This window comes from Larimichthys crocea, chromosome XIII (assembly GCF_000972845.2).
Source record: "Larimichthys crocea isolate SSNF chromosome XIII, L_crocea_2.0, whole genome shotgun sequence".
Lineage (NCBI taxonomy): Eukaryota > Metazoa > Chordata > Actinopteri > Sciaenidae > Larimichthys > Larimichthys crocea.
The window spans coordinates 7242386-7256417 of NC_040023.1; the positions used below are offsets into that span (position 1 = coordinate 7242386).

At 38.0% G+C, this 14032-nt stretch overlaps 1 protein-coding gene across 1 annotated transcript; it reads left to right on the forward strand.

Annotated features, from left to right (window-relative positions):
• Positions 1 to 944: 944 nt before the first annotated feature.
• LOC113747350 (putative uncharacterized protein DDB_G0271606) lies at positions 945 to 8899 on the forward strand. The gene is made up of 12 exons (XM_027286965.1): positions 945 to 957; positions 1698 to 1873; positions 1987 to 1992; positions 6408 to 6533; positions 6750 to 6832; positions 6885 to 7045; positions 7144 to 7165; positions 7418 to 7480; positions 7596 to 7807; positions 7893 to 8341; positions 8540 to 8701; positions 8817 to 8899. The coding sequence occupies exons 1-12, from the start codon at positions 945 to 947 to the stop codon at positions 8862 to 8864; spliced, it is 1521 nt and encodes a 506-aa protein (XP_027142766.1). The 3' UTR covers positions 8865 to 8899.
• The last annotated feature ends 5133 nt before the right edge of the window (positions 8900 to 14032 follow it).

Here is a 14032-nt window from a genome sequence, read left to right on the forward strand (position 1 = left end):
GAACAACATCTTTATGTGCTTGGAAAGAACACTGTTGGAAAAAGAGAAGACGGATATCTGCAGGCTTTTACAAGAAGATGGATTATAGTTGAGACACCAACACAAACAAATGGCTGGAAATTGTGATGGGTATAAATAAGATGGAGCTGTTAACTCATAAGATAAGAGTGTCAGGAGAAATGGATAACGTTTGCATGTTGGCGACAGGACAATGAATAATGTATGTAGATAGTACATAGAAGCTTGCTCTGTGGAGATACACCAACCTGGACATTTCATTCTGGGGTTTTCTTTTACTTTCTTTTCCATTGCGTGTATGTTGTGTTGTGTTTGTATATAAATTAAAAGTCAATAAAAATAAAGTGGTAAAAAAAAAGTTGTTTCTGACATGAACATTGCTTTGAAATAGTTTTTTGCCGCACTGTCATGTAGTGACAATAACTGCTGTGTGCGTAACTCAAATCAATGATTCAGTGGGAAAGTATGGAGGATTTTTCCTCAGTAGATTTGATTTCAAACAAAAGCTAAGCAGCTTTTAGTTATATTGTGATAATTAATCGCAACCGGGGTCCCTACCACAAATTTCTTTTGTGCGTGAACTTACTAAATTTAGATAATAACTGTAATAAAAAAACTTTATGCTTGGCTGTTTTCCAGCCAGAGTAAACTCTAAGGGCGTACATGAAACACATTTGCCTTTGAGTGTGGTTTGTAGAATCAGTAATCAAAGAGAAATCATTCATTTGTGGTCCAGCCTCTAATCCCTGCCCATTCTTATCCCGAATGAATAAATACCTTGACATAATAGACTGCAACACCATTTATGTAATCAAGTAATATCATTTTAGAGATCACCAGAGCAGTACTGGACTAAAATCTCCTGACTTGTATTCACCATGGTACAACCGAGATGGCTGAGGATCAATACTTTGTGTTTATTGACCATGGCTATTTCAGGTAAGAAATTTCAATTTATTTATTAATAGGTGGTTGAAAGAATAAAGTGAGCATTGTGGCTGATATTTGTATCATTTACAGATAGACTACTTAGTTCTAATGAATACGCACAAGAGATAACAGATTTTAAATGCCACAATCCTAGTGACAATTTAATATTTTAAATGGTATATATTTTTTTACAAATCAATCTCCCCACAGGGCCAATATAGTGGCTTTTCTAAAGCAGCCAATGTCATTGGCCTCTGAGCACACTCAAAACATAGTTTGGCTTGAAAGTTGAGACTGAAACTTAATTATTGACCTTGTAAAAACCTTATTATGGTCATAAAGTCCCATTTTAGTGAGTCCTCATAATGCTGAAAAAACAACTTCCATTCCAAAACCATTCTTTCTCAACCTCTGGGTTCACCCTGTGTGAAACTACTTAATATACAGATGGGGTCACAGATTTATACAACTGATATTTGGATATTTGTGTGATTTATTTTAGAATATTTTTCATTATACAGTCCATCTGCAGCTCTCTCCATGCCTGAAAATAGAATACACAACAAAGCCAAACACAAATCTAAGACTAATCTAAGGTCATCTATCTTTCATTTTCACATTTTGCTACACTAATGTTGCCAATGGATTTTGAAGAGACAAATCAGATTAGAAACATCAGTCTATGAGTGATATTCTGGTGCACGTTTTCTCTGGTAATTAATGATAATATATCACATTGACACCTGCAGGGCTTCTGACTGTGCAGTCTCTTCACCCGCCTAAGCCTCCTGCTGCAGAGCAAACCAGTTCTCTACAGTCTGCCTTTTATCTGCCAATGGAGATCACCAACAGAAAGTTTACTAATGAACTGCTGAACTCAGCCTCTGAGGAATATCAGACCTTGTATAAAGAAGTCAGTGACTTGGTAAGTGAATTCATGTCCTGTAACCTGGAAGAAGCTTTAATCCTACAGATACTAGTTTTCCGAGCCAATCTCACCTTTCAATTGTCACTGTGTTATTACCTCTCCGTTTCAAGGTTAAGGTAAAAGTTGCTGATAAATTTGTTTCATTTCTTTTTTGTTTTGCAGCTTCAAAACATCTATGGCTGCCCTGATGTCAATAAATGTATAACAAATTCTATCTATGGAGGTGTTTCAGCAATGACTTTCAGGTATCATAATTTTTCCAGTATCTTTTATGCAGCTCTTTTTTTTTTACTATCCAGCACTTGAGTATTCAGTGCAACAGTATTTTTAGATGAAAAATGGAAGTAAATGTACTTACTTACAAAAAAAGTTGGATATAGATGTTTCTAACTTCTTTTTCACTTGGCTTATAACTGTACTTTCTTTCAAAGGTCTGGATCAGTGATTGCAACTCCAACGGTAGTCTTCAACAGTGTCTTTATCGCTCCATTCGTCGTCCAGGCAATGTTTGATGAGTATATCAGCAACAATGAACCCCAGACTCTCCAATTTAATCTCACCTATACTAGTAAGATCTAATTTTCTCAAGATAACATAATTATAATTGTTCCTTCTCAGTGATGAGAAGTGAGTTTATCCATTTGTAATCAATACTGTTTTTTCTTGAGCTAGAGTTAAATTTGATATTTGTTTCTCTGTCAAATTAATGATAATATATCACACTGAAACCTGCAGAGCTTCTGACTGTTCAGTCTCTTCGCCTGCCTAACCTACTCGAAGTAGAGCAACCCACTACTCCACGATACTCCTTCTATCTTCCAATGGAGATCACTAACAAAGTCTTCACCAAAGAACTGCTGAACCAAGCTTCTGAGGAATATCAGACCTTATATAAAGAAGTCGGTGACTTGGTAAGATGAATAACAATAGATGATTATCCCCACTTCAGTATCTACTATTGAGGACGGTGAATTAATTTCCTTCAATCTGGAAGAATTGGTGATGCCATGTGTAGTGGAGGTTCTTTCATCACAAATAGTCTTTGGCAGGCACCAGCTTCAGAGAGAACTTTTATATAACTGCGGTTCAGCTTCAGATGAGTCAGATTAGCTGAGGTATCCAATCATTAACAGATTTCCAATAAAGAGGAGTACTAATCTGGTAAAACACTTCACTTTGGTATAGGCTACTGCTCTGGTCCCCTACAGTGAAAGTGCTTGATAGTAAGGGGAGACAAGTTTGCGTCCCCTCACAGTCCTGAAATAAACATTCACTTTGTATTGAGTATATCCAAGATTGATGAACTATCCCAAAGTTTTCATGGGCAGACACTGTAAAAAAGCAAAGATTCTACAAATGTTGGTACTAAACTTAAGAACGAGTTTTTCAGAATTGTCTGGTATGAATGTTCTTCTGCTTTTAGTGTGCAACAGTTCAGATCAGCAGGCTTTCTAACTGGCGAGTTCACAGCTCATCCTGTCACCTATAGTGCTGCACTTGACAATATTAAAACTGAAACACATGCATATGTGTCCAACAATACATGAAAGTACATGCTTCAATTGACACTGTGCTATTACCTTTGTATTTCAAAGTCACAGTAAAAAGTGTTGATTGATCTGTTTTTTCTTTTTTGTTTTGCAGCTTCAGAACATCTTTGGCTGCCCTACCTGTTTGTATGGAGGTGTTTCAGCAATGACTTTCAGGTATCGTCAACATCGCTGATCTCCTAATCATGGAGGAACTGTATTTGGGTGCCTTATTATACTACTTGACTTCCTAGCCACACTGTATGCTATTGATTGGAATGATTCTTCAATCAGAATATCGCAAATTATATGAATATAGTTATTTCTTATCACTGTGCTTATAACTACTGTACTATGTACTTTCTTTCAAAGGTCTGGATCACCTAAATCATTGATTGCAACTCCAACTGTAGTCTTCAATACCCTTATCACTCCATCCATCATCCAGATATATTTTTATGATTATGTCAAGAAGAATGAATCCCAAACTCTCCAATTTAATCTAAGCTATACTAGTAAGTTCTCATTTTGTACATAGTTAGGGCCCGAGCACGAAACCGTGCGAAGCCCTATTGTATTTCAAATGTTTATTATTTTTTTTATTTTTATTCTTCCCTTTTTTTATTTTTCTTCATCTTCCTAAAGTAAATCGCCTTTTCGACAGCCCATATCCCCCCGAAAACTCACGAAAATTTGCCTACCCCCCCAATGTCAGGTGTAAAATTACGTATTTTGGGGGTCTCACACATGGACGTACGCATATGCCTCCACAGCGCCACCTACGTGTACGTTTTTGGAGGTGCCCCTCGCCACGGTTTCGCCCACGTGTACGGGACTTGGTGGGAGTATGTAACATGCCCAGACGCACAAAAAAGTCTCTTGGTGCCCCGGGCTACAGTGAACCGTACGGCGTCCAATTTTTGTCACATTTGGACTTTTCAGGTTTTTTGGCTCATTTCCAGGGGTCGCATTTGAACGAACTCCTCCTAGGGCTTTCGTCCGATCCTTTTGAAACTTGGCACATGGGTTCATGAGGCTTTGACGATGAAAAGTTATCGAAAAACATTACTTTTTGATGTACTATGTCAGAGGGGCGGGGCCACGAAATTCTCCATTTTTCCATAAAATTTCAAAGTGCTATAACTTTGTGAAAAATTCTCCAATCTTCACCAAACTTTGAATATATAATGGCAGTCTGGCCTAAAATACATTTCCACAAAAATATTCGGTGATTTTCATAGCGCCTCCTAGTGACGACAAAAAAGACCACTTTTACGAGATGGCGTGCAGCTCGGACAATATTGATCATATCCACCTCAAACTAGGTGTGGATGTTGTCAAGGCCTTGGACTTGACATCTGAGAAATAATTTCAACTTTTCATAAAAGGGCGTGGCCGTGACGGTGCGTCAAAGTGGACGCTGCACAAAAAAACAAGACTCCATTGACTTTTGGGCTGATTTTCGGGCAAAACTGTGCGGCTATCATATACTTTGTCAGAGCTGTCTGAAACTTGTTGTGATTGTTAACAGCAGTATTATGCACAATTCGGCTGCATAATTAATGAGGGGGAGGGGCAAAATCGCTCTATAGCGCCCCCTTGAATTTTTCTTTGAAGCAGCCCCGCCACAGTTTTGAACACAGAGTTATGAAACTCAGCTGAGTTATGGGGCATCACAAGACCTACAAAAAAGTCTCTTGGAGCAATTTGTAAAATTAACAGGAAGTGACATATTTAAGCATGAAAATCACCATTTTCTGTGTTTCGAACTGTTGAGAAGGGGTCGTATTTGAATGAACTCCTCCTAGGGCTTTCGTCCGATCTTCTTGAAACTTGCTGCATGGGTTTATGAGGCTTTGACAATGAAAAGTTATCAAAATCATAACTTTTTGATTTACTATGTCAGAGGGGCGGGGCCACGAAATTCCCCATTTCGCAAGTGCTGTAACTTTGTGAAAAATGCTCCAATCTTCACAAAACTTCTCATATACAACGGTAGTCTGGCCTAGAATACATTTCCACAAAAATATTCTGTGATTTTCATAGCGCCTCCTAGTGGAGACAAAAAAGACCACTTTTACGAGATGACGTCCAGCTCGGACAATATTGACCATATCCACCTCAAACTAAGCATGGATGTTGTCAAGGCCTTGGACTTGACATCTGAGAAATAATTTCAACTCATTTGTCCACGAGGAGGCGCTGTAATGAACAAAATTGCATGTGAGCTCATATCTCAGGAACGCTTCAGCGAAACGGAACCAAATTTGATGTCATGCTTCGAGGCGCTGTCCCCAGTCCAGGAAACAAATATGGTGTCATTTCGTCTCTAGGGGGCGCTATAATTACCAAAACTTTTATCAAAATGATTAATTTTGGGGAAACGGTGTGGCCATTTCCACATGCGCACATTTCGACGTGCGCATATGCGAGGGCCCGACCATCGCTGCTTGCAGCTTTAATTATAATAGTTCCTCCTCAGTGATCAGTACAAATTGAAGTGATGTTCTATATTTGTAATCAATACTTTTTTTCTTTAGATGGCAAAGTACGATTAGACACGACTACTACCACCACGAAACCTACAACTACAACTACACCTACAACTACAACAACTACACCTACAACTACAACAACTACGCCTACAACTACAACAACATCCACAACTACAACAACACCTACAACTAAAACAACATCCACAACTACAACAACACCTACAACTACAACAACATCCACAACTACAACAACACCCAAAACTACACAAACACCTACAACTACAACAGCACCTACAACTACAACAACTACACCTACAACTACAACAACACCTACAACTACAACAACTACACCTACAACTACAACAACAACTACAACTACACCTACAACTACAACAACACCCACAACTACACCTACAACAACACCTACAACTACAACAACACCCACAACTACAACTACAACTACAACAACACCTACAACTACCACAACAACTGCTACAACAACACCAACAACCACAACAACTACAACTACCACAACAACCACAACTACCTCAACAACTACAACAACACCTACAACAACTACAACAACAGCTACAACAACAACTACACCTACAACAACACCTACAACTACCACAACAACTACACCTACAACAACACCTACAACCACAACAACTACAACTACCACAGCAACCACAACTACCTCAACAACTACAACAACACCTACAACTACCACAACAACACCCACAACTACTACAACAACACCTACAACTACAACACCACCTACAACTGCAACAACAACTACAATAACACCTACAACTACAACAACTACAACACCACCTACAACTACAACTACAACAACAACTACAACAACAACTACAACTACAACTACAACTACAACAACTACAACACCCCCAACTACAACAACACCTGATAAAGTACGATTAGACACGACTACTACCACCGCAAAATCTACAACAACACCTACAGCAACTACAACAACACCTACAACTACAGCAACAACCACAACTACAACTATAACCACAACACCTACAACTACAACTATACCCACAACTACAACTACAACACCCATAACTACAACAACACCTATAACCACAACAGCAACTACAACTACACCCACAACTACAACAGCAACCACAACTACAACAACAATTACAACACCTACAACTACAACCAGAACGCCTACAACTACAGCTACACCTACAACTGCCACGACAACACCCACAAGTACAACTACAACAACAACTACAACACCCACAACTACAAAAACACCTACCACGACTACCACAACACCTACAACTACACCAACAACTACAACCACAACAACACCTACAACTATAACCACAACACCTACAACTACAACTATACCCACAACTACAACTACAACACCCATAACTACAACAACACCTATAACCACAACAGCAACTACAACACCTACAACTACACCCACAACTACAACAGCACCTACAGCTACACCCACAACTACAACAACACCTACAACTACAACAGCAACCACAACTACAACAACAACTACAACACCTACAACTACAACCAGAACGCCTACAGCTACACCTACAACTGCCACGACAACACCCACAAGTACAACTACAACACCCACAACTACACCCACAACTGCAACAACAACTACAACAAAAACCACAACTACAACAACACCCACAGCTACAACTACAACCACAACTACAACAACACCTACAACTACAAAAACACCTACCACAACACCTACAACTACACCCACAACTACAACCACAACAACACCTACAACTATAACCACAACACCTACCACACCTACAATCAGAACTACAACTACACCCCCAACTACAACCACAACAACACCTACAACTATAACCACAACACCTACAACCACAACTACAGTTACACCTACAACTGCCACAACAACACCCACAATAACACCTACACGTACCACAATAACAACTACAACACCTACAACTACCACAGCAACAACAACACCAACAACTACCACAATAACACCTACAACTACACCAACTCCTACTACCACAACAAAACCCACACGACCTACAACTACCTCAACCACCACACACATAACTACTACAAAGTCAAAACCTAAATCTACAATCATACTACCCACAACTACAACACCTACGTCTACTGCAACAAATAAAACACCTACAGCTACCACAGCACCTTCAACTAGCACTGGACCCACAACTCCAGCCTCAACCACCAAGGCAAATCATAGGTACCCAGCTGTGAACAACACTACTGTGAATCCACATAACTCAACTGAAAAGCCCAACGATCCCCTGACATCAGGTGGCAGCAGCAGCAACAATGGGAGCAGTGACCAGGTTCCTGGATGGGCTATAGCCCTCTTAGTGTTAGCTGCTGCCATCTTGTTGCTACTCGTAATCATCTTTATCATGATGGTAAGTTATCAAGCAGGTTTAGTATAATGTGTTTTGGGGTAAATAAAAATAGATTAAATGACTATTTGCTGGTCTGTTCTAAAATGTTAGGTTGAACATATATAGAGGTCAATCAGTCTTTGGATTTCTGTTTTTTTTAATACAGTATAAAGGTAATGTGATGTGCCCTTAACTCTGTTTTGATGCTCTGTGCTTCAGTTGGTTCGATGGTGTTGTAAGAAAACAGAAAGCGGTTTCATGGACACCGCTCAGGATCCATATTACAATGAAAAGACACAACCCCCTCATGCACCTGCCCTGCCAGTGTACTCACCTCCAACCCCAGCGAGGCCAGAACCAATGTCAACCCCAGTAATGGTTGTAAGTACTGCAAAGCTACAGAACAACTGTGCAGTGTTGATATATATCACCTATATATTTGCATCACTTTGTATGTGAAAATACACATTTGACACGTTTATATGCTTTCCAACAGGGGGACACTCCTAAGAACAGAACAGGGTTTTATGCCGTGAATCCCTGAACATCTCTGCATGAATGAAAGCCATGAAAAAACAGGTAGTCTATTAATGCATTAATGAGTCTCATGTCCACATGATGAGTTCGAACACAAATGTTTAATGTCAACTTTGAAAGAACAAAAGCTTTCTATCGCAATCAAACGTGATCATTGATAACAGGCTTAAGAATACAGGAGCTGCTCCCTGATCAAGAAAGTGCCACATGTTCTTCTTTACACCAGTGTGATACAGCTCTGCTCCGATGTTTGCGCTGCACAATCGTCTAAGTTGATTTTTAAATAATGTTACTATTTGCACTGTAATCTGACAGTGATAAACACACTTGAATGAGTCACATCCTGTGCTCAGAGGCTCTATAAGTAGTTCTGCTAGGTGTTCTAGGGAGGCTGTTTGAAATTTTAAATATTATTATTATTTAATTTTGGTAAAAGTTTAAACATTTTTCTTATATATTACATTTTTATTATATTTTTTATCGTATCTGTGAAGTCCTTTTATATTTTGACTGTCACTATCAGGTGAAAAAGACACAGCTGAATGATTTTATAACTCCAGATGAAGTATTACATCCTCATAGAAAACCACACATCTTGAAATTGGTGGGATTCACATTGTCATATTTAAGTTAAATTCGTAACTTGAGTATCTCAAATATGCATTGTCACAAAGCCAACACAAGTCTCAGTCCTGTTTTATCATTCTTACCTATAGCAACAATCTCATTAATTGCTAAATAAATAAATAAATAAATAGAGCTAAAAATAAATGGACTCTATGTTTAGTTATCTAACATCATGTTGTAATGCAGAGGGAGGGAAGCGTCTATGACCTCTCCCACTCTTTCAACAATAGATCTTAATCACGACTTACTCATTAGAAGAAGTTTGACGCTCACGCCGAGCCGATAATAAAAGGAGGCTGGGCTTTGTATGTGTATGAATGTATGAATTTATCAAACAAAGCCTCCTCAAACAACAAAAGGCATGCCTTACTATAAAGTCCATGACTCAAATAAATAAAAATATAAAATAAATTGGAACACAATTGGTTGTTTTGGAGATATTTATCTGAAATAAGATTGCAGGCTTCTGTTAAAATTGTAAAACATTCATGACTCAGGTCAGTAGTACTACCATTTAAAATGCATATAATACTGCTATTTACCCACTTTTTAGGCTTAAGACAGGTGACACTAATTAAACTAAATATGGTCAAAAATGCTGAATTAAACACAAGGCATGATCCTGATATTATCGTATGAAAGAGTCTCCCATTTACTGCTTTGATTTTCTTAGTTAAGGTTGCATTATATTGAAATAACATTAAAGAACATGCAAATGTAAAAAGCAATGTTATATATATATATATATATATATATATATATCTATATATATTAAACAAAAGACATGACAGTGAACTCAAGATCAGTGTTAGCACATTTGAGCACTGCAATGTTTAAATTCAAATACAGTCAAACAAGACCTGGTTACATGTCTCTCGTCCCTGATTCAGAATGTTGTTTCTCCTTCCAACCTGCAGTGAGCAGAGGCAGCGAGAAGAAACATGGACTCCATCAGCAGTGAATCAACAGCATGGACAGTGTACAGCACATCAAGAGATGTTATTTATTTTTACATCATTGTTTCATTTATTGCCATATTTCTTTTTTTTTTTTGTAACTATTTATCTGTCTCGCAATTATTTAAAACAAACCAATGACGTGTTTTTTCTTGAGTTAAGTTTCTCTGCATGATTTTAAAAACATTAATAACTTTATAAATTCACAGCAACTAAACATGTATGCCTGAATTGTTACCATATTTGTCACATATTTGAAACGTTTTCAATTATATGTTAAATATGTAAAAAACTAATAAAAGCTGTCAAATATGATTAAAGGACCAATTTACTGTGTGTTTACACATCTAGCTAGACTTTTCATTCATTTTCATCCACATATACATAATACATGCAGAATCAGAGACAATCACATCCTTGAACTTATTATTTTATACTATTATTATTTTATTATTATACTATTTAAAAGAATATACAAATAAAAAACAAATTTCAGCATTATGTATGAGCTTGAGATTCTGCAGAGGATTAGATAGCAGATCATCATCTTAAAATATTTTGAGTTGACGAGGAGCCAAACGCATCATCGCACCTGATAAATTCAGAGACACTTTCAGATATTATCGGTTTTTATTGTTCTTACATTATAGTGAAGTTATATTACTGTTGAATGATAATATACTGCACTTCTGCATGAGCTTTCATAATCAGTTTCATAAAAGGTTCATTGGAATATACTCGAGAACATTCAGTGGCGTGCCACTCATTCGATGTGGTCATGGTGACTCAGACGTTTTGTTTTCAGATGTTGCCACAACATTGTGTCCCCTTGTGACATGAAACTCAGTGCAAACACACATTTTAATCCAACATATAGATTTCTATATTTTGGCATTTAGCCAGTTTTGACACCTGTGGCAGCAAATTCATTATTTAGCTATTATTGTGCTTCCTTACGTCACTCCATCCTCACAATTATGATCAATCGATTAATCAATGTTCCCATTGTTGAGAAGTTAAAGAGCACTCCTGCTCCTTTACCCAGAGAGTCCATCCACCAGTCAGGTGTGGCATATCAAGATGCTGATTAAACGGCATTATTATTCCACAGGTGTGTCTTGGAGCGGCGCCAACACAAGGCACAAGTGAATATCGCCTATTTTTATGTTACTGACGTAATCACAAAAAGTATGAATCAGATGTGAGGCTTCCAATGTGTCAACATAGTGTATGACCTGAACTGAACCTGGTTCTTTCTCAGTCTTGTGTTATCTTCAGGATTCAGGTATATTTTTGACACCTTCAAATGACTTAACCCCTAAAACAAATACTGAATTTAAGATCATACAATGAGAGAAATCCATCAAATGCCATTACCATTCATTTGAACAGCAATGCACCTTCTGCGGTAGAGAAGTCGAGCCAGATTGAACTTTTGGGGAAATGCAACTTGACGTCAGGCTCTTGGCCGGTCAAAACTCAACAGTCAGCCTGAAATGTCACCAAACCAGGAGCTATCCAGGTTGAGTTCATGATCTAAACTATCCTCCTGAGACCCGAGCTTTTGTTTGGTGTGCATTTTTTAATTTCTCATCAAAACTAAGCATTGTCTTTGTCTTCTCTGACAACTACACGGCACAGTAAGTGTCCCTGAATGAGGGCAATAGGTCTAAGTTGAGCAAAATAAAGTATTATGGTGCAGGAAAGCCAAACTCTAATGCCCCCGTATGAGGATGCAGGGTCACAGGAGGCTATACTACTTCTACCGTATGTAAAATAATGGTCACAGATGGACACACCCGTACCACCACACACCTTGCGGCGATTTAGGTTCCTTCACCTGCCAAATCCCACATTAACTCCTCCTGGTGTTTACCGAATCCATTGACAAAAAAACAAAACATTTTAGGCGAAGTGAAATTGTTGCATCCTGTTTTGAGGAATGTAAATATTTGATTGTGTTGCATTTCACGGCTTTATACAAAGATTTGTGACGCTGGCATGCAAACACATACCCGCTTGGAACTTATTGTCTGATTTGTTACTATTAGACAATAAGTGGTAATGTGGTACCACGGTACTGGGCAGGTAGGTAGCTGTAACAACTTTGCTCTTAACAGTTGCTTATCAGTGCTCAAACCGCAGAGATAAAATACTTTAGTGTTGTGTATACAATTAACTCCTACTCTTTCTTCTGAGATCAAGAAGCAACATTTGTTCAGAGCCATTAATAGGAAGATTAATAGCTGCTGCATTGTCAGCAGAACAGTGGGTAGAATGGAACGAACACAATGCAGGGTGTAACCAAATACAATGCTAATACCACATAATTGTACCATAATACACAAACACACACACACACTAAGACCAAAACATTTCATAGTTATCTTTTCAGATTCCATACGGGACAATGTTTCTGCTGCTGAGGTCCAAAATTAGTTCAACAGTCGCCCACAAGTTCATGTTCTCTTCTTCCACCTGACTTTTATTATATAAAAATGTTGGGATTTTATCATTTTCAGTATTAGATTTTTAAATTATAATATGGGGGGATCTTTGTCTGGGACAGGATTTAAGAAGTTAATTTATATCACAATCCAAACAACACTTAGAGAAGTGACACACAGTCATGTAGACCTCCTAGTTTCAATGCATTCACCCGAAGTTAGTGATAGAAAGTGCCATTTTTTGTCTCTCTCTCCCACAGTTGTCAGTCCAGCGTCTCTTTGTCTTGCATTCTTGTTTTTAAGTACCTGAGTACTGTTTTTCTGACCACGATTTTTGCCTCACAGATTTGTACCGTCGCCTGTATTTGTGTTTTCCTAGCTTGTCTAGTAAAACCTTTATTGAACCATCACATTTGTCTGCATTGCGAAATCTTCTGTGAGCCTCTTCTGATAGATTACCTAAGACGCATGTTAATTCCAGGTGTAAACAAGGCCGACCTGTGTGTAAATTCACAACTTTACAACTAACTAAACTTTAACTGAACAGACAGAAACATTCAGGAAATGACCAAGATAAAAAAAAACAGGAAACTTACTGTGTGTATGCATTTATGATGATTTATTGAAAAAAGAAAAAAAGCTTCACTTACAGTTGAACACCGCAGTACTGAAGGTGATTATCAGTGATTGGTGGGAGTGATGATTCTTTATGCTTCATGCTTTCCACAAAGAATCCTAACAATACTAACGAGCCGGTACAGAAACACAGATCTGAACAGGCAGGCAGCCGAGGCCGCGGTACAGACATAATGACGCCTAACTCTAAGTATTTCTGCTGAGTCATGATTATAGTTACAACAGCTTTTCAGTCCAATGTGGTTAATTATACCTCAGAGCATTTGATTAATGAGTGAAGTATACCTCAGTCACAGCAAAACATTGCTTGTACAGAATGGATATATATAATCTAACTGTGTCTTTTTACCTGGATTATATTTTTGGCATTGTAGACGTCTGTTTTTAATATTTACATACTTTCTACATCTTTATAATGTTTTATCTTTGCGCTGTTTATGTTATGTTTTATATTATCTTTAAGTAACTCAAGTCTGAATATATATCACCCCAATTATATGATTGTGATG

Coding starts and splice junctions, on each gene's coding strand:
- LOC113747350 (XM_027286965.1), top strand. Junction 7,046..7,143: donor CTACACCCACAACTACAACA/GCAACCACAACT, acceptor AACACCCACAAG/TACAACTACAACAACAACTA. Junction 7,481..7,595: donor CTACAACCAGAACGCCTACA/GCTACACCTACA, acceptor CAACACCCACAG/CTACAACTACAACCACAACT.